Genomic DNA, 27,500 nt, shown 5'->3' on the forward strand with positions numbered 1-27,500 from the left:
ATTCCTACAGTGGGTAAATATAACATTCATATCACATTTTCTCGTGTCAGATATCGACGAATGTGCTGCACAGGTCGACCCATGTGATGCTACTGCCAACTTTGAGTGCAAGAATACGGATGGATCATACAACTGCCAATGCAAAGATGGATTTGTAAGGAACGGTCTTAACTGTGAAGGTAGAGAAAAATGTTTTTAATGATATTGGTAATCCACGTTACTTAAAATTAGCTTCAGGAAGCTGTAACAAGCTATTATCCACTACATTATTTATAAAACAAATCCCTGGTTGTATAGCTGACTCTGTGAATCGAATCGAACCGAAACTAAATTATTTCATAATCGAAATTCTCTCAAGAGAATTGTTTTCCATGAAATTAAGCCAAAAAAAGTAATGATGAAGCTTTTAATATATTATAGTAATTTTCAAGTCATGTAACTTTTTGTTGGTTTGAAAATTGGTCAGAGCATTCAAACATAAAGCACTAGTTAAAAATCTTCCATTCTTTTTTGGAAGAAAGCTACGAATTACAAGACTTGAAACGCGCCCTAAATGAAAACATCGGGGGTGAAAAACTCTTTCTATATTAATTCACACCGGATTATTTTCTTTTGTTCATTGTTGTTTAGCTGGTTACCAACACCTAACTTTAGTTTTAGTCTCTAAATCTTGTCATATTTTGTAACCGTCACTTCTGAAGATGTGTGTTGCAGCATTTTCAGCTTTTTAACTGGTCTTTACTGCAGTCTCTCTCTATACCATGCGAAACCTGTTTGTTATGTTTCTAGCTACGAATTAGTTGTCTTCAAACAATCAGCTTTAAGTAAGACATTTCGCAATCGGGGTCCAGCAATATAAGCCTAAGTTTAACTTCCCATTAAAGTGAATAACAACTGAAGCATACTGTAAACGGACGTTACAAGAAACGCCTTAATATATATGCTATTACGTGCTGTTGTATTTGGGGACGGGACATAAGATCTGCGTTGCACTTGCTGGTCTCGTAGTAAATAGCAAAAGAAGTACGCGCCGGCCTTACTTACATTGGAAGAGACGCGACCGAGATCCCAGAAATAAAAAATAAAAAATAAAAACTTTCGCAAAAGAATGTTATTGTTTAAGCAGAGTTTTCAATCTTAATTTCTCAATTTTAATTTTTTGATATAATAATGACGCATAATATGTGTTAATTTTTTTCTGCTAGAAAGGCTTATATTGCCACTGTCATGTAATACGTCACGTAAATAGCATCGCCATATAACTTTGACTCTGATTGATTCTAGATGTCTAGATGTCTCAACAACCTCGTTATCATTGCCCTTGCTTCTCACGAGAAAGCACCGGGTACGAGTTGTGTCCTGCCTAACTGCCAATCATGTCTCTGTGAGAGAGTTGCCAGTGAAAAACAGCTCAAAATTTGGTCACAAATTAGTCTCAGAAGACCCCCATGGAGCTGATAGCCAGAACTCGGGTGTAAACCAACAATGAAACGGAAACTTTGGCATATTACATAACTCTGCATAAGGGATTTGTGTGTACATTTTAAGGACAATCGGCAAAACACTATTTGGGTGAAAATATTCGTTTCCATAATATTTCAGACGTCATTGCATTAGTGTGCCTCAAAATCAAAAAGAAAAAAAAAAAAAAATCCATAGGGAAACACTCTGTTGAGACAAAACCCTTATGCCGCTAGTTAGTGGGAGTGATTTCGAGAACTTTTGAATTTTGCTGAGGTCATGTGAAACCGAACTATGTAGATGGAGATTTATGAAGTGTGGTTGCATTTATTAATTTATTCTTTTTTGGCTCTGAAAAAGTATAATTTTACTTATCAAAAGGAACGCAGAAACCTGTGTGTATTAACTAAAGATAATTATGAACGTTTAATCATGTATTAATTATGATTTATTGATATCATTATATGACTGTGACATAACTCGCGATCCGTTGTGATTGGCTGATGGCAGGCCAATTCACCGCTATTTTTGATATGCACTGCAATACAAATTTATTAATGCGCGTGCGTTCGTACCCGACTCAGTCATACTTTCAACGAGTATTAGACTACGAGTAGTTCTTCTTTCGCTTAGTCCGCCTAGTCCGCTTAGTCCGTCGAGCGAGACCGTAAATAAACCGCGAGGAAAAAACGGCCGCATGAACTCGCGCGGCTATTTTCTTCTCGCGGTTTTCTTTCGCGTCACGCACGATGGACTGAGCGAAAGAGGGACTACTCGTAGTCTAACACCATATGCAAGCGTCAAATATAACAAATCCTGTTACGGCCTTTCGTTCAGTTAAAACATTCATTCATTCGTATTTCACAACTCGTCAGTTTGTTTATTTGTCTACACATTGCCATTATATATTACAGTGGAACCTCGATTTAACGAACCTCTATTTAACGAGGTCCTCGACATAACGAACGATATTCTATGTCCCGGCCAAAGTTACAGTAAAATGTATGGAATAGAACCTCGATATAACGAATTCTTCGATATAACGAACATAATCCGGAAGCCCAAACGCAAAATCTACCTCGATATCACGAATTACAATGTCAACATGCGACAGAAGATAAACGCTGAACAGATCAACAGTCAACAAATCCTTGTACTCCTTATGGTAAAGAGACAGCAACCTTTCAGTCAACGGCTTATTATATGTCATAGACATTGGCACTATAGTATTTCGACATCCATCAACTTCTGCTCTATCTTCTTTGAAAACCGGAAATGTTGGGTAGTGCAACATAACAACACTAAAGCCCATTTCCTTGTTTACATGGACAGTTTTCTGTACAACCTCTATGTTGTAACATTTTTAAATCGCTACTCTGAAAGTGTTGTTTTTTGTAAACAAAAGCTGCACGTCTGCTCAAAAGTGAAAATAATTGATTCTGAAAGCCACCATGCTTAATGAATTGCATCTCAAAACGCGGCACTTCTGGGTGACGAAAATTGCATTGAATTGCGTGACAGAAGTCACCTGTGTTACAAATCAGTCATTAACTATGACCTCGATATAACGAACATTTTGGTCGTTTCCCCTCATTTCGTTATATCGAGATTTTCGATATAAATAACGAACCCTCGATTTAACGAACAAATTTGGCCGGTCCCCAGCGACTTCGTTAAATCGAGGTTCCACTGTATATATTCAACTGTTACACAAAACATGTGAAACCAGATTATACTGTATTACCCGGCATTGATCTGTTCGGAAAACAGAGACAAACAACTCGATGTTTGGGCGCGAGGGACACGAATGGATAGACGGAGAAGATTGGTCGCTCGAGAAACCTCAGAAGACAAATCGATCCCCTAAAATATACTATTCTGAATGGGGTAACCACCTAACCGAACCGAGGTGGTTTGTTCGTCTCTATGACCCCTAGAGCTATGTCAGCTGGGGTCCTGCACTCCTGTTAGGATCACCCATGTCCAACAACGCGAAGGTTAAACATTAGATGAAGAGTGATTCCTTGGTCTTCCGAGTTTGGCGCAGGGTTAACGACCTTGCTTCGTGGAACGATGCAGGACAAACTGGCCGCTATCCGCTCCGTCCCCCATTATGTGTAAGACACACCTCAATTGGCCATTTTCGTATTCTGGGTGTTGCACTGGAATTCCAATCGTGGACAAAAGTCCTTGGGACACTTATGTAATGTGACGAATTATCCGTGTTTTAGAATTGAAAAAAAAACTTTTGTCCATGATTGTAGACTGCGGCTAATGCGGGGAGTATTTTCAAATGCAAATGACTTTAATCTCCTTTTAATGATATTCCCCCACACGAGCCTCCATTCCAAGCTACAACCATGGTCACAAGCGTTAGAAATCGTCATTCTTTTCGCATTTTGCCCCTTCACGTAGGGGCCAAACCACCCCTCCTAATGTTTCATGAAGGCTATATTTGCTTGGTTTATGTATTTCTAAACCAAGCTTGGCAGATGAGCTTTGTTTGTTCTCCAGTTTATTTTAATTTGGAAGTTGTGACAAATTGTCAGATTATGACATCATAATTGATGACGTCACCAAAACGTGCTATATTTTTTGTAAAATCTGATGTAAAGATTATGTCATTGGAAAGGCCTTGACTTGACGAGTAAAATGCTGAAAACCGTTTTTTGCTATGATGATTATTTTTTGAGATATGGTAAATGAAATATTTTTTTGTTGTCCCCCCCGGAATTTGCTTAACCATACTGTCCTTCTTAAGTCAGTCTCTCTGGTTTATTTTTTTCAGTTTTATTCTAAGAAGGCTAATAATCTAGAAAAATAGAAAGCTTGATGTGGTCAAAAATCGTATGGTTTTAGAAATTTGCTTTTCGGCTTTGTTAGGTTGGTATTAAAAGTAAAAAAACGGGTGACGTCACAGGTTATGACGTAACAAAACTACTTTTAAGGCAATAACACTAGAGGGATAATTTTTTATCGCGATTTTCCTCTTTATTTTTGCTTTAGTCATCTGGCACATCACATGTGAAACATAGCTGCATTTGCTGGAACAAAATTACGGCTCCAATTTGAGGATTTTTCTCAAGGGGGATCCTATATTTTGCAGAGTTATTTTTCATATTTAAAAATGCTATATTTCATGCAATTTTTATGATATGGACAAAATTTTTTCAGGTTTCAACTCCACTTGATGTGCTCTTTCGAACACATTGTAAAAAATATGCATATCAAAAACTTCAAAAGTGGCAAAAAACATGACGTCATCACTGTGACGTCACAACTTTGACATTTACTGACATTTTTTACGTAAATATAATTGGCAATAGGTCACCTGATCATCTGCCAAGTTTGGTGTAGAAACAGTCAATACTTTTTTAAGTAATGCAAAATAATGTGAAATATCCAAGAACTAAAGAAACATTTGGGGGGTGGTTTGGCCCCTACGTGTCCCTACCCCTGTGTAATGTTGACATAACACTTAAGTCCAGTACAAGTTTGCATTATACCATTTTCCAACATTGAAAGGGGGAATGGGGGTGCCGACACTCATTCTGTAGATATTACGGTTATGACTATTTTCCAAAACAATTTTTTAATGGTTGCAGTTCCAGTCCAATACCAAGAATACGACAATGTTCTATTAGTACACCTCATCCCATATCACGTGATTTACACCAATGGAAATTTAGGTCTTTTATGTATTTCATACGCCAAACGAAAAATCGGAGAGCATTAAAGACGCTAGAGTTTCTCTCGACTGCGCATCGAGCAGCTCTATGACGCACGCTAAAGCATGAATTAATTCTTAATTACGCATTTCATTGATTTACTTTTTTCGTACTTGTTCAAATGTCTTCTGTGTTTATCACATATTTATTTACACATTTGTGTATTTCCTTTAGTCGATGTATGTCACTGGCAAAATTACCAAAATCTGACAGATGCAAAAAGAAAATATGACTACGTGACAGTAAACTTCGAATGTGACAACACACTCAATGGCTGGTATCGCTTCCAAGGAGCTGCAGGCACAAAAATGGTGACCACATGTCCACTGATGGACCGTTGTGATGCAACCTATCCTATCTGGTTGAATGGTAGTCATCCTACAGTGGTTGAGGGTAAAGCCACAAGAAACGTCTGTATTAGTAAGTCTGCCTGTTGTGACAACTCACTCTTCATTCAAGTAAAGAATTGCGGCTCCTACTATATTTACAAGTTATTTCACCCAGGGAATTGTCCCGCCCGTTACTGCAGCGCTGACTAATCCAGTTGCAAATGCCCTTACTGTAAAACCTAGACATTGCGTGACAGCTGTATACGTTTACTTTCATTGCCTTTTTTTTCTTTGCGATTAGTAACAGGCCCAGGTACCCGAAAAACAAGCAAATGGAACTAGAGAAGGAATTTGGTTAGCAGTAGACCATTTCCGACTGGGCGGTTTGTTGCCCCATTTCAGACCGTGCACTGATAGTGTTGAGAATTCTTCTTTTCAAATATTCAAATTGTCCCGTGTATGTGAATAAATAATTTTTTAGATGGATGAAAGAACAATTCTCTGGAGAATATTACGTGGTCTGTTATGGGAAAACAAACCGCCCAAGCGGAAAAGGTTTATTAAAGACAATATTATATTGTGGGATGCCTCAATGCTGGACCTTTGAAGGTTCAGTTCGACCGTCGCTCACGGCGTACAAGTATTTCTACACAGATTGTTTCATGTGGAAATCATGGGAGATGAGGGGCACGGGGTTAACAATTTTCGGTCAAAATATCTTCCTTACAGCTGGATTTTTTGTTTGTTCTCCATCATTCTTCCGTTTTGGAAGGGGAGAGTGCAAGCTGCGCAGGAATTTTTTTAATGGATTTTCCTTTTTATTACCACTTGTATCCTTGCTATACAACTGTAGTACTATAGTACATGTGACTCTACACTCACTCGAGTGATGTCGCGCGGAATGAAGTATATCATGTACAACACTTTACTAATAATACTAATTTAGAGGCATTCCAAAGATCGTTCAATGTCAAGATTGATAACATTCAGCCTGAGTCGACCATACAAGACTCAAGTTGTTAATCAACCATGTAACCAACGAACGACCAATAAGAACATGCTTCGAGCTATAAGGCTTGTTGTTGCATCAAACCGGACGAAATTCCAGCTCCATTACAATGTCTCTGGAGAGTTTTTCACCTCTTTTCTTGTCATTTGTAGCTGTTCCGTAATATTCACAATGCGGTAAAAAGGTATGCACCCATTTCTAGATTTTTCCTGAACGATGGCCACTTCCCACTAAATCCTTTTCCTCAAACCAAGGGTCCAATTGGAACATTTTAGGTATAAAAAGCATCGTTCAGACTGCTCTGGCATTTTTCTATTTCATTATTAATTCCCTCGATGCTAACTGGACGGCAGAAGAGCGTGAATTACGTTTTCGTACACCATAAAGGTAAGCGCACAAGCTGGAGTCACTCTGAAAAACAAAAACAAAAAAAAATATTTAATAGTAAGGACAGAAAGTTGCTAGTTGCTTCTTTGATTGTTTATTGACTTCACAATTTAGTTTCGAGTTGGCTTCTTTGTTGGTAATATCTTTTTTTCGTGTTTTCGTGTTTGTTTGTTCGTTTGTTTGTTTATTTCTGTTACTTTGCTTGTTTGCTGCTTTGTCGTCTGTGTTTGCTTGTAACATTTAATTATTGTTGCTCTGTCTTTCACTGGTGTTTTTGTTTCAAACATTGTTAACCACGTGAAGTATATATGAAATAATTCATATCCCTATGTATGGCTTCATAGCTCAGTTGGTAGAGCATCGCACCGGTATCGCGGAGGTCACGGGTTCGAACCCCATTGAAGCCCTGATTTTTTTCAGGCTTCTTCCCAATTGCTTAAATTGGAAAATTTACTGGGATGATCATTCTTCACTTTCATTGTTAACCACGTCAAGTGAAAGAGTCCTTGAATTATTGCGCCTTTCAAAAGCACGCGAACTCTGAAGCTCAGTCAAACCTCAACTAAGTTGTTTTTTTTGTTTGTTTTGTTTTGTTTTTTTTCCCGCTGCTGTCAATAATAATGACAAGAACATAGGGAGATAAGATAAAGAAACCGCTTAATAGCGGCAATGGACATTTTTCTGTATCTCAAGTGACAAGTTCGTGTACAAAGTTGACCGCGTTTTACAGGTACTGGGTATCTGAGCACTGCAGATTTTCATAATTATGTACCAATTCTAATCTGTAAGAAAATGCTTTTAATTTAACTAAACTTACTATAACAAATGAGTATTGACGCTATTGCACTTGACAAGGGAACTTTAAAGTGAGTGCGAGACATTTGCATATTTGTTCTTCAGTTACATAGATTAAATAAACATTTTGGAAGTAGATTTTAATTCAGTAAATTTTTATGTATATAATTTTAGATAAGATAGGTTTATACTCAATACCTTTTGCCATTTTTTTCTGTTACAATAAATTGTAATTTAGAGGGTCCTCAATTAGCTCTGTTAAGCTAAATACATCGGCACTGTGAAATAAAGTTATGATTTATTTACACATCGACAAAACATGTATTCACTGAGTCTATGACCAGAACCCGGTTAATACGGACACCCGAGTAATGTAGATACTTTTACGTATCTGTTCCATGGTGCTCTACAAAAGCCTAACATGCACGCTGTACTGCGACTAGCAAGAGGCTGACCAGTTGCCTATTTACAATGTGTGAAGAGGTAATTTCGCGACTAGCAAGAACAAATCGAGTATAATATTTAGCAACATAAAGGACTTCAACGCAAGGTATTTGGATTACCAAACATGCTGCTTTTTAAAACAAACAAACAAACAAACAAACAAAATCGGTACATGAAACCTTAGAAGGTGGAATTATTGCATTTACCATTCGGAGGAACTAAACTGTACGTGACAGTGAAAGAGAACGTAAATATTTTTCTGTCGGTATGAAATGCACGTGTGTCGCTTAAGACTAATTTATTGAGTCTTTGGCTGTAAGGTTGGTTAGACAGTTGTTAAGCATGGATCTCAGCTTCAGTTCTAGTTTGAAATTTTATTAGCACCAGTTTATATCTGAAGGTCTGTGAATGCTTTAATTACCTCTAATCCGCAGAGGTTGATGTACTTGCACTTGGTTGGGGAATTTGTTCCCAATTTTTCTCCCTGGGTTTTAGGGTTTTGGAATCAGGCGATTACGCAAGCTTTATCACCTGAGTGCTCTTTTAAGGTCATTCCACTGAAATAGAACCTGCTCTGAGATTTTTGTGAAACTTTGCCTATTGATTGTTTATATTATAGCAACTTTAAATTTTGAAATAAAAATGAGGGGACCCCATGTTCGTTTAGCAGCAGCAGCACCTTGTTTATACCCATATAAATCCTTATAATAGCACCATGATTGCAGTCAGGATTGCTTGCTAAATTCACGTTTCCGACGATTGCTTTTTGTTCTACACTGAGAATTGGTCCATATTTATTTTACACAAGGAAATTTATTACTCATTTCAAAACAACAGAAAAAAAAATGATAGGTAACCATACTCGTTTGCGAGAAAATGACGATTTACCTCTATGGCGAGGTCCAGCTGTAAAGAAAAAGCCGCCTAATCACGCGTGAAATTATGCGCAGTAGGGATGCGCAATGCAATACTGGGGAATAACCTTAATTCAATTTTGTTGTGTACTGTATCTTACAGCTAGTATATTATTTGAATTATGTAAGGCTGCACGACCGGCAGTAAACATTGCGGCTCGAGATTTGAGCTGCACAGCAATTCCTGAAAACGAGCCGCAGATATAAATAATAGATCACAGATACCGTCACGCTAGCAAGAATGACCAAAACTGCAATCCTGGTCCCCATTACTACGATTGAAAAACAACGCAGAGAGACGCAAAAATGAATGCATGTTCTCAGACAGGTAATTGTGGTAATTTGGGATTATTGTATGTGTCAAAAATTCGTCTTACCTCAGAACATTAGGAACCAGTCCCTTGTAAAATCCTTTCACCCCTTCGTATCTACAATTTTGAAATGGAATACGAAGGAAGATGTCACGTTAAGACGACAATGATATAACCACAGTGACACGCCTCGCACTACCCAGTCAAGCTTAAGACACCTGCTGGGTTTGAAAAATCGTTCGTCTGCTGATTCTGACAAGTAATACTAATAATTCTCTACTTCTAAAAGTGTCGCAACCCCCCCCTCCCCGGGGGGGGGGGGTATTCCCAGAACAATTGGGCGGGGGTGTGCGGCCCGCTTACCCTTACCCTATTTATGACCAAATTCTGCAATATTCACTACCCTATTTATGACCTGAACAAAAATTCGAAACCCTATTTATGACCTGACCCTTAACTTAACACACTGTTTCTGAACTGCGTATTAATTAGTTACCAAGTTCAGACCAATGTTAAATTGCTATAAACATAATTTGTGAAAGGCCTTTGTTATTTTTATTTTCGATAATGATGAAAAAGTGGCTTCCTCTTAAGAACATACCCATATCAAGGCTAGAGTGCAAAAACCATACCCTATTTATGACCAAAATGGCCAAAATCAGCTTAAATCGACACATACATATGACCAAAACGGCTCAAAAACCATACCCTTTGGGGCCGCACATACCTACACAGCTCATGTAAGGGAGTACCCCGAGGAGTGTCGGTTGTATAAATGCATTTTGATGGAGGGTGTTTTCCACTACATCCAAAATTTCGGTTTGAATTTCAATACCGGCAATTCCCGAGTGGAACAACATTTTTCATAATTTCCAGACTATGGTATGCCCAAATTTTGACGAGTTTCTCCCCGTGGATTTCCGTTTCATTTTATTCTGCATGCAGAATTTTTTTTCGGATCTCTTAGTTGAATGCCGGTTCGCTTTTCGAAAATTTAACAATACACAGAATTTCCAGAGACTTTGGTAGGACATTTCCGTACCATTTGCCTGGATTTGGAAATTCAAGAACTTTTAACTCAAGCCGCATCTGATAGCGCCGAAAATTTCATTAACTACATGTACGCACTACTGATCTATCAACACAGACGACGTGATCAATGGCAAAGCGAAGTTAAGATGTACCTCTCTTGCCCGCTTAGGCCCCGAAGTAAAGATTGGACCCTTTCTGGTTCCAATAACGGAGGCTGGGTGGTGGGGGTGGGGGGGGGGGGGGGAGCTTTCAGCCCTTTGGGCCTTATATCTTTTCAGGCGTGAGGGGCAAGAGACGAGTCCCTTCCCTTGTTGTTCTACTGAAGACTTCCCTAGCCACAGTGCTCAACAATTTGTTAGAGGACGTGGCAAACACAGAGAAAGGAGAGTACAACTTAAAGACAGTCAACTGACATCCACTGTTAGATTAAGTCGAACACAACAACCATTTACTATTTAATTGCATTGTTTTTCGCTGAGTAAGAGATCTCGACTCGACTCTCACCTGAACGTTTTTCGTATGTCCACTGCTCCTTTGTATTCGGCCATTGTGTACTGATTCTTGAACTAATTAGAAAATTGACAATTGCGATAGCTCAGTTCAGGTATCGTGACTTAACATAGAGCCCTCCTCTCAGCAAACACTGCCATCTTTTGAATCTGTTCTTTAAAATAAGGTCTGTTCTTCCCATGACGCGTGGCTCGAGCTTTATTCAACCCGCCAAAAATACCATTTAAAACGGAAATGACAGCATTTTTCTTGTTACTTTACTGTTTTTATTTCTTCTCGGGAGTGCACCCTAAAAGATACTCTGACGGCAAAAAATAGTGTGAACATCCTAAGTGAGACTAAAATCCGTGATTTACACCCTTAAGCGAGACGACGATCATCCCTGACCTTTTTAAATCAGATGGGAGTCCCCGCCCACCTCCGGCCCCTCCTTACTTTACCAGCACTTACTTTAAAAGCCTGAATATTAAATTGCAATAAACGAAGGACAAACAGCTAAAAACCGCAATAATGTTACTGTACATGTAGCTCAAATAGCCTCGTTTAACAGTTGAACACCACACAGTGCTAGGTTACCGTGTCTCGCTTGTTAACCTCTTCTACAATCCCTGAAAAAAGTAGTTGGGACAGTTGCGCTAGATCACGTATCCCCCATTCCAACTCCCTCCCCCCCCCCCCCCCCCCCCCTTAATCAATGCTGGAAAATGTCGCGTTTTTCTCAACAAAAAGGGACAAAATCACCTGATTATCAACATTGTAAGTGAGGGGCGGGGGAGGAAGGAGGGGGGGGGGGGGGTGAGAACTTGCTTTGTGTCCCAACGTTTTTCTCTGGAATTGGCTGAAAGAAGAATTTAAAGAATGTCAAACCACTCGCTGTAAAATAAGTTGGAGAAAAGGGGGAGTTGTACCATCTCGTGGGTACAGCTAACGAGCCCTACTAAAAAGAAACAGCATGCAACGACAAGTTTCACCTGGGTAGGCGTCAAAGAACGTAAAGTCATATTTTTAAATGACCTTCTACGGTAGGCTATCGATAAGTCCGTGACATAAACCTCTATTGCTTCTCAAGGGGCAAATGACTCACTTGTTCGCCCCTAAAATCCAACTATGCGCAAGATATTGTGTTGAAATGGATGTTTCTAGTTTCTGCAGTGAAAAAATGATCTTGTCTACTTCTTTAGAGGGGTGGTTGATTCGCGCGAAACAGAAATGATGCAAATTCGGCTGAAACAGTGGGCACCGAGCAAGTGAATATTTTCGCCCTGTCCTTGCTGTCTCGCGGAGTTTATCAGTGCACAGCAATAAAGCGTTGCTGCTACCTAAACGCGATTAAATTAGGCATGTGTCTCTTCGTTTTCCTCTCCAATACCGGAACGCGTATAAAGCGAGGTGTGTTCTCGGCTTTGGAAGTGTCACCGGATAAAACATTTTGGTTCCAAACTGCTTCGTGTCATTCGAATTATACCTTTTTCCGCTTCATAGGAATTACTAAAAACTATTTAACATTGTTTGGGATCAAGAACTAGCAAAACAGAGCTTTGCGAGAAGGTTTATATGGCTAACCGTTCAATTAAGATAGGAAGGGTAGACACGTAGTTAACTTAGTCTCCGGCAAATGGTTGATCATATTTCAAGTGTCAAACTCTACTATTTTGCCACCAAATTGCTTCCATCCTGCATTTCAAACGTGTGAAGTGAGAAATTTGTGTACCTTCTACCAGTTGGGAAGATCAGCGAAGGTTAGGTTGCAAAACGCTGACTTTCAAATGGTTAACCGTTGTTGGTTATTCGTGCGCGTTAATTAAATGCATGGAACCCGGAAGTTGTTGTGTCGCGTGTAATCGTGATATATCTGAACACTGTACACGGGTAAGCTTCAATCAACTTATTTAACACTATTCCGTGAAATAACACAAAGATCTGCTTCTTCGCGAATTAATAATCCTGGAAAATGTCCTAAATAATAGACAAGAGCTCTAAATCCCATTTTGTTTGAAGCAGATCGCAAATTTCGTTCTCTTACAGGCGGTTACGAGTTATATTCCACGAATATCTGCACCGAGCCTTAAACCAGATTGACGTAGAAAAGTTCTGTCCAATTTACAGAGACAAAGTGTACGTCATTGACCCGAAATCAAATTTTAAAATATTGTGACGCCATGACAATCGTTGGCGTTACCTTTCTTCGCATATCTCTTTCAGACAATCCCGGACAAACGTAGTTGGGACAGCTGAGCTGGATCACGTATTCCTTATCCCCCTTAATCAATGTTGGCAAATGTCGCGTTTTTCTCAACAAAAAGGGACAAAATCACCTGATTATCAACATTGTCAGTGGTGGGACGGGAGAATTTGCTTCGTGTCCCAACTTTTCTTGTCTGGGATTGTAGACTGGTTACCAGTCATACAAAGTCATGCAATATATTCCATGACCCACTGCTCTTGGAAGGCCCTCTGGTCTGAAAAGCTTTACATGGGAAGTGCTACACCATTTTGAACGACATCAAACAATCCCTGCACAGTCCTCACCTGAAGCCTTGACCTGACCACTTGATAGGGATATGTTGCAATGGTAGCAAACATTTTGATAATGAAGCCATTATAAGATATTCTGTAGAGTTCTAGTTAAAAAAGTAATAGTTGAGTCAGATTTTTGAGGTTTTAAATACATTGTTTCAGCCTCTAAATGCACAGATTTACATGTAAATACTATTCTCTAAAACATATCAAATTCACAGCTTCTAGTGTCACGAACCTACATGTATATGCTAAGTTAACTTTTGAGTTGACAGTTTTTTGAAATCCATTACACGCCATTTATTAGCACTTATTGTAAACTAATTTTTTTTTTTTTGTCAAGGTAATTCAGTTCTACCCTCATTACATGTAACTAGACGCTCTAAGAGCGTTTACTCGATCGGTGACGATTTTTTCTTCACCGTATAACAAATTAACATGACCACACCGTATCAATCGGATAGGACGTAATCTTTTTTGCTCAGGGTTAGCAAATTTAAGATTTGGAAAGAAATGTAAGCTTATCTTCATCGCTCGTATTTTGTGTTGTGTGGCGGCCATAATAAAATTTAAATACGCGGTCAACTGGTGCGAGGTCTGGAACCAAGAATTTAGGAAAATAAGGGAAATTCTGATACCTTCCCGAGCCACTCCCTGTCAATCACTGATGTAGTTATAATTTTACATTAACAAGACTATACAATGTAATTTTTAACTTCGACTCCACTGCCAAGATTCTCTTCTTGTTGTGTACGTTGACACCGGTTTTCAAATTGCGAGAGAGGTTCGCAGGTTTTTTTCTTTGGTTCGTTTTTGTTGGTTTGTTTGTTCTTGAGGGGGGAAGGGGGATAGTTCTTTTCGCTCTTTGAATCGTGTGCTCGTTTTGTAACCAATGTAATTATCTTTCTAAAATCTATAAATTAGCAGACTGAAAACCGTTATAAAACAAATCAAGAACTGCAATGGTGGACAAAAGCCCTTGGGATACTTATGTAATTCAACGTGCTTGTCTGTGTTTATCTTTTATCTTGTCACTGAAGTTTGAAAAAGCACTGCAATTCTTTTAAAGAGGCGTTGCTATTCTCTCTTCCCTACTAAATAAAATGTTAAAACTCACACGAAATTACACATTGTAGGTAGGGTGGGGGGAGAGCCTTATCAAGTGAAGTTGTTTTCGCTCGTGACTGTTGTTTGGCGTGTGTGCAAAAGCGCCAAGAGCGCAAATTTGTCTCAAGACTTTTGTCCATGATTGCAGGTGAAAACTAAATTAACTGAATCTTCTTCGTTCTATGGGGGTGTCTGGTGAAGAGTTTATAGTGGTAGCACGTTTTAAGCAATGTGGTCCATCTTAGTGCCAGGCAACTGGTGAATGGCTGACTGGCTGTACTGGTTCACACATACACTGAACGCCCCAACTCGCACCCTTGACATGGTGACGGCCACACTCCGGGCAACGGCATCAACCTGCTGGGTAAACTACATAACTAATAACTGTCTGCTTCACCACGTGGCATATAGGGCAGCAACATCTTCTCTCCACCTCAATCTCTCCCTAACCCTGTGCTCTGTTTCTCTCACAACCCTTTCGCGAATTCTTCTTCAATAGAAATATATACTATTTTAAGAATGACAAAGTAAAACTGTGAATATAAACTCTGGTCGCATAATGATCGCAATTTCTTTTACACAGTAAATGGTTTGAGCCCAGGAGTATCAGTAGTTCGTATAGTGTGATCGTCCGGGTGAGTGTAGTTCTGAAAAGAACTGTTGTTGGTGACTGACGTTTCGACAACCTGAGCGGAAGTCATCTTCAGAGCCAAGTGAATCGTGTTGTCAGTCGATGATGTTATAAGTCTGGTCCGTTGAACGTGATTGGTCAGTATAGCCATGATGGTATTGGCTGAAAGACTCGTGTAAAGTTTGTCATCAGTCATTGGTGGGTTTTGATCCGTCTATTGTTAGTCAAATGGTCGGTTTTTTTGGTCCATGTATTGGTATTTGGTATACTGACCAATCACGTTCAACGGACCAGACTTATAACATCATCGACTGACAAACACGATTCACTTGACTCTGAAGATGACTTCCGCTCAGGTTGTCGAAACGTCAGTCACCAACAACAGTTCTTTTCAGAACTACACTCACCCGGACTATCACACTATACGAACTAATTACTTTTACACTGACAACATGTGGTTTAGCTAAACTACCTCTACTTGACAATCTTTATCTTCCGCTTTCTTCGCCTCTTGGTCATCATGTTACATGGAAAAAGGTATAATTTTGGATTATTTTGAGGGAAAAAGTGCTGTCTGGGAATTATCAACAGACACCTGATGTCAAGGAGCAAAAAGAAAAAGAAAAAGAAAAGTGTAAGCTCTGAGTAGAAGATCTTGCGTCGTAAACCTTATTGATTTTGAGCACCTTTTACTTCCAATATTCTATAATTCCTCTGGGTATTCAACATCGAGAATTTATCATTTAAAATGAAATAAATTCAGGGACAACACGCCGGATGAAAAAGGGAAATTATTAACGATACCAACTTGATAAGCCATCCAGTTCACAAAAATAACATTCAAACTATTCTCACTGCATAATTAATTAGCTCATTACAAAACATGCTGTTATTCCATCACATTCCCCCGTTTTCGCCCGTGCTGGTGGCGTCGGTAATGCTTCGCGCCATTTGGAGTTTATATTTGGTCTGTCCGCTTGAAGTGTGGTCTTGTCGTCCTGTACTCCACAAAGACAGTCGTCTTTTGCGACCCGCCCACCTCCCCTGGTGGCGGTTGACCAAGCTCCTATCTGCTCATATCCTCGTTGCATGCCTACTGCCTCATCAGTCGCGGACTCTTCCCATAACTTAATCTTATGCGATGAGGTAATGAGTATGCAGTGAGGATATGGTACTAATGAGAGTATACCAATCAAGAAGCTTGATGCGATGAGAATAAAAAGCGAGAATCTGAAGCTGAGTCATCTTGCGCGTAGTTATTTGCGATAAGTAAAACCGGAATTTTTGAAGTTTGTTTTCTTCTGGGATCCAAAGTTTAACTGCAGAAAATTCCTTTTAATCTCGCTTGAAGACAGCGAATTAGCTTACCTATGTCTTTTATTTCGAATAAAGAAAAAGTTCACATTTACACAAGAATGGCTAACCTTTAGACATATCCAGTCAACCTTGGTAAACGAATTAATTAAATAACAGTATCCTCTTTCCTCATTACAAATGTGCAATTAGAACAGAATTAAAGCATATACGAGCTGTGGTCTGCTGAGTCGTCCGTCACGCGAAAAAGTGACATGATTGGCTTATGTCTGACATCAAAGCGTTGTTTTAACTGTGAGTCATATCATGCCATCTTTCATTAGTCGTTGTTAGCTTTTGTTTCAGCATAATTCGACTAGACATCACTGGTGATTATTCGATGTTATATTGACTTCTATCTGAGAGTGATTAGATAAAGACATCCGTCGCAATTTAAGAATGAGTGTTTCTCCGCTTTTCGTTTTCGTGCCATGGATTTCAGTAATCCTCTGTCCAACTCGAGCGCAGGGTGAGTTTGAAAATGTACTATTTACATGCTTTGTAATTTATATAGATAGTATCTTAATTAAGTTTTCTTCAGTTTAGCTAAAGATGGCTGTTGAAGGATTCTTGATAATTTGGGAAACGAAGCGATAGGCAGAAATTATACCTAATTTGTTCGAATTCACATCAAACCCTTTCTATTCGGTCTTACGCAAAGTCAGCCCCATATCTTTCCGCCGTACTGTATTAATCTTGTCAAGTGCGGAGATGAGACGAGAATAAAGAAAATCAAGCGTAGCACAGACTGTTAATGTCACGATATTCTGACCAATTTTGTAATTTAAATGTTATCTTAGCAGGCCATCTGCTTCTCTTCGAGATCAAGGGTTATAGTTTTAAGTCTTTTGTTTGAATCGGGAGCCAAGACGGTCGCTGATGATCTCCGATTAGCCGTAGATTTGGAAGTGATGTGATAAAATGCTACACGCATTTGTGCTGGTAACCAATTCATTCTAAAAAATGATGCATTGTCAAAATCTAGAACGAAGAAGGGAAGCGGCTCTTAAGTCAGCAGCTTTACCTGTAAAGAATACAAAAGCAAAAACCTACACAACGTAGAATGATTTTTTGAAGGTGTACTATATTTCGGCTGGCCAAACCAGCCTTCTTCAGGTACAATGGAAAATTTTACATTGGTGCGTGTTTTTTTTTTTAATCTTCCATTGTACCTGAAGAAGGCTGGTTTGGCCAGCCGAATTATAGTACACCTTCAAAAAATCATTCTACGTTGTGTAGGTTTTTGCTTTTGTATTCTTCATGTTATATGTAAAGCCGATTAGATCACTATCGATCCTACGTATACCAGCAGGATCATCGTTCCGTTTGCTTGCTTAAACATTTTACCTATAAAATATGAAACGAAACCGACAGCAGCAGAAAAAAAAAAAAAAAAGCTGTGTTTACTTGATAAAAGGTTGATGCTGAGTATTTTCCTCTTCATTGGAATAAGTGTCTAACAGTTAACTTGAGGTGCTTACCGTAAATCCTTGAACAATCACTCGATCCTTTTAAGTCTTGTAAACAATGTCGAAATTGTATTAATTCAGTTATCAAATTATCAAATTACTTTAATTTTCTTATCTTGTGATGTGAACATAATTTTACTCTGTATCATATGTATATAATCCATCCTTTGAATTAAAATAGTCGGTTTCTTAGCAAAAGAAGCATAATGTTCCCTACCTTTTCTTAGCCTGTAATTCAAATTACATGCTAGAGGAAGTTAATTTGTTACCGTTTGTTTAAAACCACCCGCAATGCAGGCCAATTTGCGCAAGCAACAGAAATCTGTTCTATTATTTATTTGTTCGGTTTTTCAGCTCGTACTTGTAAGAAGGTTTACTTCCATAATCCGATAGAAACACATAACTCGAAAGAAATCTCGCGAAAGTATCCGAAAAAAGTGTATAAAAAGAAACTAAATAGGAACATCAAATTTTATTATATGTTTATTTACAGTGTGATGAAGAAAATGGCTCTGATCATGATGTTTACCTACCGCTAATTTGAAATAACTCTCTCAGCGGAGGTTGACGCAAGAGGTCTTGACGCAAGGGTAAAAATATTATGGAATTAAATGCCAATCCTGCCAGAGACGAAGACCCACTCTCGTTTAAATTTGCCATACATACAACTGTACCTAAAAGAAATACGTTCATGATGCAGATTTAACAAAGTTTTCGTGTCCGTATAATTAGCAATTTCCTTGGCAATCTATTTTCTGTCTTGTTGCACGAAACTTCTTCTTAAAAAATAATCAGCCCTAATAGTCGACCAAACAGAGGCTAATAATGCGAAGGAACGGTTCCTCCTTTTTCTATGAACTGGGAAAAACGCAAGTTCTAAACCTATTGTTTTTTGAACAAAACTTGAAAAGCTAATAGGCACCTGTTTCCTTATCAGAATATTAATATGCTGTCTGCATAAACAGGTGGCAAGAACAATGTGGCTATTATATTGATGTAACACCAAATCATCAGAAGGACAATTACTAATAAATGTATGATGATTAGTAGTGAGAATTTACGCTTCATCTCGGGGACGGATAGATTAAAAAAAAAAAACATGCCGCCCCTCGCACTTTTAAAAGTCGATTTTAATTTACGTTCTTCCCTAATTACCACTAAATTACGACTTCGAGGTGCCCAGTGTCCCAACATCAGTGTCCAATGTGGTATAAAGAAGGAATGCACCAGAAGTTCGAGTAACAAATAGTAAAAAAAAAATGTACCCAGATTATTTACATGGTATTGCAAACTTCTGTGCGACTGTTTTAAATATCTTCCCAAAATTAACTTTTAACAAGCAGGTCATAATTCAAGACCAGTAAGCTATTTTCTCTGACATTTTCGTTCCAAAAAAGAAAAAAAAAAAACGTCAAATGATCTTGAAGTTTTCGTACGCGGGGTTTCTTCAGTACGTCCACTTTGTTTGCCACCGTAACATCATCTCTTCTGAATGAATGAATGCCAAATAGACGAACGAACGAATATATTGAGACGAGTACGAGCTGCCAATAAATTAGCTGAATTTTACCATTAATTTGAACGTCTCTTAACGACAGATGAGCCACAAGTTTGCTTGCAAGCAACCAAATGTTCATGTATGCTTAAATTACTTGCTAAAATTTGCAAGCTGCGTAGCCTTTAAAGTGCCTATGAAGTAAAAAAAAATGCTGCCTACTCGAAAGGCTTCTCAAAGTAAAGAAGAATGGCGTTTTCCTGGCCTTTCCTGTTTAAAAAATAACATCACATAGAGAAACATGAACCTCATTAACATTATATAACTAAACGGAGCTTGAGGCCTGTACTGAACTTTTCTGCAAGATGTGGCATGCTCGTCAAAACAAAAGCTTTATTATCGCTAAAAGCTTTTTTCCTTCCATTCGACACAAGTAGAAAAGCATAAAACTGGCACTAGGGTGTTGAAAACCCATCGACGTAAACCCAGCTTTGAGAAGCCTGGTGAAGCTAAAACTTCATAACTCTCTTTCAAATTTGCCCACATGCATTTTTTTTAAATATAGTTTTACTCAACCATATGCTGTTCTCCTCAGTAGTTTACTGACATACATTTTCGCATATAGCAGTTGGGAGAAAGTGCTTGAATATCAGGCAGATGTATGTCACTTTTACCGTAATCATCTTCTTTAGTTAAAACATCTTAACGAGAATGCTCATGATTTAATAAGTATTTCAATCATGAGCTCTATAGAAGGATACATACAAGTCATAGTTCTTCTTGTAGAAAACAACGCTGATCGACAATCTGAGGATAAACGATGGGCCGAACACTCAGTTTTCCACACGTCTAATCTAACTTTATAAATTCTTCATCTTTCAACAGAGAACAAAGGTTCTCTACTGGAGCAGCTTCTTTATTTTCCTTACAAATGTTAAACATAAATTGTTCATTAAACGCTTTTCATAATTTCGGGATTAGCAAGCTACATTGTACATGTCATGGAATCACTGGACATCTTCTTCCTTGCATTAAGCGCTTGAAAATTCACGAAAGAGAAACCTTCTCTACAGGAAGTGCTGCTTTATTTTCCTTGTATTTGTAAACATTAAGTTCTAAGTAGCCTTTATTTCGATAATTTCGGGATTAGTTTAAGTCGCCATTCTAACCAATTTGTGATAGGGTGGTAAATGTATTTGGTGATATTTCAATTATATTACAGATTTAAGTTCAACAAACGTTTATTTAGCAGACGAGGTTCGCACTTTTCATAAAGCGAAAATAAAATGCCCCTTAGCTTTGGTAGAATAGTCAGCTTAATTAACGTACATGATGGTGGGCAAACTAAACACATCTGTTGCGTATTTACCTCAATTCGCCTTAATTTAGGTCACCTTAACTTCAAATACCTCAATTAACATGAGTATTAATTTCCTTTAGAAAATGGATCTTCTAAGAACTGCACTTTAGTAAGTTTGGTTGCGTGTTTTATTATGTATTTCTAACAGCCTTTGAGCGAATCGTCTTTAAATAGAAACGTAAACTCCTCGAAACATGACAGCGTCAAACTGTGCAAACAAACAACTGGCCGAATGATGAACACTTTTCCATTAACACACGTAAATCTAAAGTTCTTGTACTTTAAAATCTTTATCTTTCTCGTTCTTTGCTTGTTGGAGACTCCAAAGGTTTTTGGGAAGAAGAAATTATAGCCTTTTGCATGAGACAAGGGATAATTTTCAATTACTTTAATGGAACAAGTGATGTCTTGGAACTATCAACAGAAACTTGATATCAAGGGGCAAAATTGCATAAATTTAAAGTTTTAAGGCATTGGTAGGAAGTGTAAACTCTGATTAGAAAATCTGTCGTCGTTTACTTTATTGATTCTTGAGTAGCTTTCTCTCCCAATAGTCTTTCACATGTCTGGGTATTCAACATGTACACTTTCTCATTGTAGAATGTACAAATTTAAGGGCAAACACGCCGGATGAAAAATGGATATCATTAACGAAGGTTACCGTCTCAATAAACTATATATGATGTTCAAAAAAAAATAACATTAAAACAAATGAAAGTATAACAATAAAATATCTAGATGCAAGACTAAATAGCGGAAATATGAAACTGAATCATCGCTGCGTTCAGTTTAAGAAAGAATGTTATTTCTTAGAAGCAAAACCGAAATTTGAGAAATTTATTTTCTTCGTTGATCTGAGGTTTAACTGCAGATAATTTATTCTATCAACGCTTGAGGACAGTGAATTAGCGTAACGACCTTAACCATGCCTTTTATTTCGATAAAAAGCAAAACAAAACAAAACAAAACAACTCAAACTCAAACTTTCACTAGAGTGGCTCTCCTTCAAATGTATTCAGTAACCAACCTACATGTAGGTAAATAAATTAACTAAAGAACCGTATTCTATTTACTCATTAAAAATGCACAATCAGAGCAGAAAGTTTATATGTACTTTGTGGAGTGCACTCTCTTGTCAAGTGAATAAGTAACATGATTGGTTTACGTCTGTTATCTGAGCACTGTTTTAAATTCAAGCCATATCATGCCATCTTTCATTAATCGTTGTTAGCTTTTGCTGGAGCTTAATTCGACAAGACATCAATGGTGATTACTCAATACTGTATTGACTTGTATCTGAGTCTTATTAAGTGGAGACATCCGCCGCAAGTTAAGAATGAGTTTCTCTCTGCTTTTTGTTCTCGTGTCATGGATTTCAGTAATCCCTTGTCCAACTCGGGCGCAGGGTGAGTTTAAAAAAATTTCCTCTTTACCTGCTTTGTATTTTATAGATGCTATCTTAATTTCTAAGTCAGCGTTCCACAGTTTGGTTAAAGATGGCTGTTAAAGGATTCTTGATAATTTGGGAAACGAATCTTTAGTCGGAAATTATACTTAGACTAATATGTTCGAATAAGCATCACATTGTTTCCATTCTGTCTTACGCTGAGTCAGTGCTGTATCTCTCTGTACTACATTTATCCTGGCAAGCGCGGACGTATGACGAGAATAAAGGAAATCAAGCGAAGCATAAACTGATATTGTCACAATAGTCTTCCAATTTTTGAAAATTACGTGATATGTAAGCAAGCCTATCTACTTCTCTTCGTGATCGAGGGTTAGTCTGTAGTCCACTGGTTGAATCGGGAACCAAGACATTCGCTTATGATCTCTGATTAGCCGTAGATTTGGAAGCGATGTGATAGAATGCTACACCCGTTTGTCTTCATAACCAGGTCATTCAAAAAAGTGCCGCATTGTCATGTAAAACGAGGAAGTGAGACAAATCTTAAACTAGCTTTACCTCTAATACATAAAAAGGCAAATGACAACAGTTTGAAGAAACCATGTTTCCTTGATTAAAGGTTAAGCTGAGCATTTTCCTCTTCATTGGAAAGTGTGTCTAAGAGTTAACTAGAGGTGCTTACTGTAAATCCTTGGACAGTCACTCAATCTTTTTAAGTCTAATAAACAATATCTCGTGTGAGATACGTGCGTCATTTGAATACCATATCATGTATACGATACGTGCATCAGCCGTGTTTACCAAATTCAAATTACTTCAATTTTCTTATCTTGTGTTTTAAACCTGATTTTACTTTGTGATACATGTATGTACGGCTCATGCTTTTTATTAAAACAGTCCGTTTCCTAGCGCGAGTAGAATAATCAATTCTGCAATTTTTTGGCCTGTAGATCGAAACTCACAAAGATTTCAGAGGAAGTTGCTGCTGTTTCTCAAAAATCACCCAAAAGCCAGGCAAATTTTTGAGCAGACAAGAGAACTCTGATCTGATATTTATTTGTTCGGTTTGGTGTTCGTTCATGTACAAGCCTTCCTTGTGAAATGCGATACAAACACAGAACCTGAGAAAGCGCTGTTGACATTGTGATGGCACGAGTAAAGAGAATTAATATTTTGATTTTTCTTCATTTTCTTGCATTTTTCCCGAGGAAAAGGAATTTAAAACATAGTATAAATTAACTTGAATTCAAGATCGTGCAGTGGGTAATAGTCAGGTGCTTGAATATGTATGATAAAAAGAGGAAATTTAAGGAGTGTTAACGCGCGCAATTCAAGGAGTGTTAAAGCGCGCAATTTAATGAGTGTTATAGTCTGGGATTTAAGGAGCCTTAAAATGCGCAATTTAAGGATTGTTAAAGTGCACAATTTTAAGAGTCTTAAAGTGCGTAATTTAAGGAGTGTTTAGTTGCACAAATTAAGGAGCCTTAAATTGCGAAATTTCTAGAGCCTCAATGTGCGTAATTTAAGGAGCCTTAACGTGCACAATTTAAGGAGTCTTAAAGTGCGCTATTAAAGGAGTCTTAAAGTGCGCAATTTAAGAAGTCTTAAAGTGCGCTATTTAAACAGTCTTAAAGTCGCAATTCAAGGGGTCTTTAAGTGCGCTATTTAAGTTGTGTTAAAGTGTGCAATTTTAGAAGTCTTAAAGTGCGTAATTTAAGAAGTGTTTAACTGCGCAAATTAAGGAGTCTTAAATTGCGCAATTTCAGGAGTCTTAATGTGCGTAACATAAGAAGCCTTAAACTGCACAATTTAAGGAGCCTTAAATCGTGCTATTTAAGGAGTCTTAGAGTGCGCTGTTTAAGTAGTCTAAAGTGCGTAATTTAAGAAGTTTTAAAGTGCGCTATTTATAAACAGTCTTAAAGTGTGCAATTCAAGGAGTCTTAAAGTGTACTATTTGAGGAGTCTTAAAGAGCGCAAGTTAAGGAGTGTTAAAGAACGCAATTGAAGGAGTCTGAAAGTACATACGTTAAGGAGTCTTAAAGTGCGCAACTGAAAGAGTCTTAAAGTGTTTAATTTAAGGAGTGATAAGCGCCCAATGAAACTTGAAACTAGATATATTACGTAAAGCATTTTTTGGTGATTTTACGAAAGCTTTAATAAAGAAGACTTGGCCCAGATACTGATAATGTTCCAAATTGTTTCTGTGGTTCAGGACCAATTTACAGAAACACTCGTGAAAGTATCAGAAAAATGCATAAAAAAAGCTGGATAGGAATACAGAATTTTATCCTATTTTTCACCCACAGTGTAACGACTAAAATTGTCGTGATTCTCATCAATACCCACCGCTAATTTAAAATAACAATACTGTTAGTAGAGGTTGTTTAAGCGCAAATTCTAAAGAAAAGTTTGCCGGGGTCTAGACCCAATAGTAAAAGTGTTATCGAATTAAATGCGAATTATTTTGTACAAATTTGCCAAAGATTAAAATCAATGATGATGTAAATCCGACATAGACGTCGTGTCTCATACTAATTAGCCATTTCCAAATTTAAGGCAATCTAATTTCTCTCTTGCAACACGTAAATTTTCTCGAAGACTTGATCTGACCTATCAGTCAACAAAAGCTAATATTTGGAGGGGACGGTTCCTTCTTCTGCCGTTGAGCGAAATTTCGGGTTCCACAACTACTAATTTTTTTAAAACTAAACTTGAAAAGCTTGATCAGCACTCTCTATTGTCAGAATATTAACAGGCTGTCTAAATAGACAGTTGGCAAAAAAAAACAAAAAAAAAACATGGGTATTATGTTGAAATACCTCCAAATTCTCACAAAGACAGTAACTGAGAAATGTGTGATGCTTAGATAGGAGAATTTACGCTTGATATCGGCAATGAGAAGATTACAAAACAAGCCGTCACTTGCACTACGTTGTTCTCTAATTATTACTAAATTACGACTTCGAGGTGTCCAGTCTTCTAAATATTTGTAGTTTGCTATTTCATTTAAACACCAAGTAAGTGATTTAAGCATCAGGGTGGAATTTTTAAGAAAGAATTCACCTGAGGTACGAGTAGCATGTAAACAAACACTTTGTACTGAGATTGTCTACATCGTGTTGCAAGCTTCTGTTTGACTGTTTTAAAATTCTTCTAAAAAATTAATTATTTCTAGCACATTACATATGGAAAAAACAGTTGAAAGTACTGGTGAAATGAAACTAATGATATAATTTTACCTGCGTTTGCATTATTTCTTTGAACTGTGAAATTTATTTTATCTAGTTCCCATAAATAAGATGTTATCAGTGTTATTCAAGGTACCTACTTGATATATCTTTAGCTTTCAGAAAATGTAAAAGGGACTGAAAAGTACCTAAAATTAATCTGGTCCACTAAAATCTGAAATTTCTCGATTTACTATCGCATTTCGTCGTAAATTCTTCATAAAAAAGAGATGACACTGAAAGGTGAACTCGGAAATAAATCATGCAGTTATCATGGATCCTCACAAGACTTAGCAAGCGGGAAAGAAAATTGCGAGTACACTCTTAGCTCCCCTTTAAAGAAGTTATTTCATATATATTTGGTATCACAACAATAACGAACCGGTTAGAAATTATAGTTTTACCGATTTGTTTATACAAAGGTCTGGCAAAAAAATCAATCTCGTGCGTGGAGAGTAAAGCGAAATAAAGATATACTGCATGATGATAGGAGATACTATGTACATAAGCCCTCAGCACTCACTCCTAAATTACTCTGTTCTTTAAAATGTTTGACTGTTTATTTTTGTTTCAGACTTTAATTATAAAAGCCTGTTTCAAATTTTCCTTTATTTATTATAAGTTCTAGATAAACATGTTTACATTTTTTTCAGATGGAGGACGTGAGCTGTACTTTCCAGCCCACTATTTCTATGCTGAGAAACGTTTAGTGAACCACTGGATAAAAACCATGATTGTCAATGACTTGGACCAGTGTGAATACCGTTGCTACCTGGATGCAAACTGTGTCAGTCTTAATATTAAGAACAAAGATCCCAACGGAACACATGAATGTGAGCTGAATAACTCCACTCACTTGGAGCACGACGGGAATCTGACAGACAACTATCTTTACTATTATCGTGGCGCCGAAGTAAGTGACTATCATTTTTTTTTTTTTTTTAAACTTTTCGCCTTCAGTTGTTTGATAAGCCAATTTACACCAAAGTTAATGGACATATAAGCTCTCCACGAAAATCTTAATATTTGTGCATAAATTACTTTTCTTACGTCCGGGTTGAGTCGGCTAAAATCGGCTGACAGAATTTCAATCCCAAGAGTGAAATAAACGTGTGTCTTGAGCAGTCATTCATTCATTTATTCTAACAACAAGAGAGTAGTAGATTATTTATAAGCAACTATTTTCCTTTTCTGCGTTTCAGAACAAGTGCGGAAAGATCGGACGGAAGTGCGAGAACAACTCAACTTGTCAGTCCGGTTTTACACAGAAAGGATATCGATGCTCGTGTACTACTGGGTTCGAGGGCGAACACTGTGAGAATGGTAACTATGCTACTCCTAACATACCCTTGTGTTGTAACTATCATTTAGCGCAAATTTCGTTGAACATCAAACATTCTGTGGTGGAAGCCGAAACTTTCAACATCCCGCTCTTAACACATTAAGGCTAATACTCGCATATTTCTAGAAAATAGTTCACCATGATTTTTGACTCTCTTAAACGAATTTTCTGGTCCTTTCCCCAGACAAATTATCGATCACTTACAGACAGCTTCTCGTTGAAAATTAACAGTTAAATTGGCTCTTGACACCAAGTTTAACTGATATTCCAAATTTTATAATTTGTTGAGGTAAGCTTGCTTCTCCGATTCAGTGGATCCTATGAAACATGTTCTACATTTGTTGAGCAACAAATGCTGCAGCTCCTGTTCAGCAAATGCTAAACAGTGTATCATGTGATGTTGACCGTTGAAATATGCCGTTCAACACCGTGAAAGTTGTTGAACGAAAGTAGAGCTTGGTTTTCCTCCAGTTAACAAATTGCCACTTATTAAACGGCTTCAACCAATCTGTAGCTGCGAACGGCGAGAAACCATGGACAAATTCACTTTAACCAGAACGTTTAATTGACGATAGGCCATGAGAACAACTCACAGTGATGCCACGATGTTACAACGGTAGAATTCTTAGAAAAACACTGACAATTTGAACAAAACTGACCTAAAACGGAAGAAA

At 37.8% G+C, this 27,500-nt stretch overlaps 2 protein-coding genes across 2 annotated transcripts in view; one reads left to right on the forward strand and one right to left on the reverse strand.

The window, feature by feature from the left end:
* Nucleotides 1-27,500, reverse strand: part of LOC149104673 (ribitol 5-phosphate transferase FKRP-like) — a 211,763-nt gene that overhangs the window by 157,179 nt on the left and 27,084 nt on the right. The gene's annotated exons all lie outside the window — the stretch shown is intronic.
* On the forward strand, nucleotides 26,119-27,215 carry LOC149104685 (uncharacterized). Its single transcript, XM_089272252.1, has 2 exons — nucleotides 26,119-26,397; nucleotides 26,687-27,215. The coding sequence occupies exons 1-2, from the start codon at nucleotides 26,119-26,121 to the stop codon at nucleotides 26,927-26,929; spliced, it is 522 nt and encodes a 173-aa protein (XP_089128378.1). The 3' UTR covers nucleotides 26,930-27,215.

Source organism: Orbicella faveolata, unplaced genomic scaffold (genome assembly GCF_042242905.1).
Source record: "Orbicella faveolata isolate gen_17 unplaced genomic scaffold, um_ofav_v1 contig_34, whole genome shotgun sequence".
Lineage (NCBI taxonomy): Eukaryota > Metazoa > Cnidaria > Anthozoa > Scleractinia > Merulinidae > Orbicella > Orbicella faveolata.

Excerpts from the sequence above, each read along its gene's own strand:
- LOC149104685 (XM_089272252.1), top strand. The coding sequence starts at position 26,119 with ATGTTTACATTTTTTTCAGATGGAGGACGTGAGCTGTACTTTCCAGCC. Across the intron at positions 26,398-26,686 it reads ACTATTATCGTGGCGCCGAA|AACAAGTGCGGAAAGATCGG; the intron begins GTAAGTGACTAT and ends TCTGCGTTTCAG.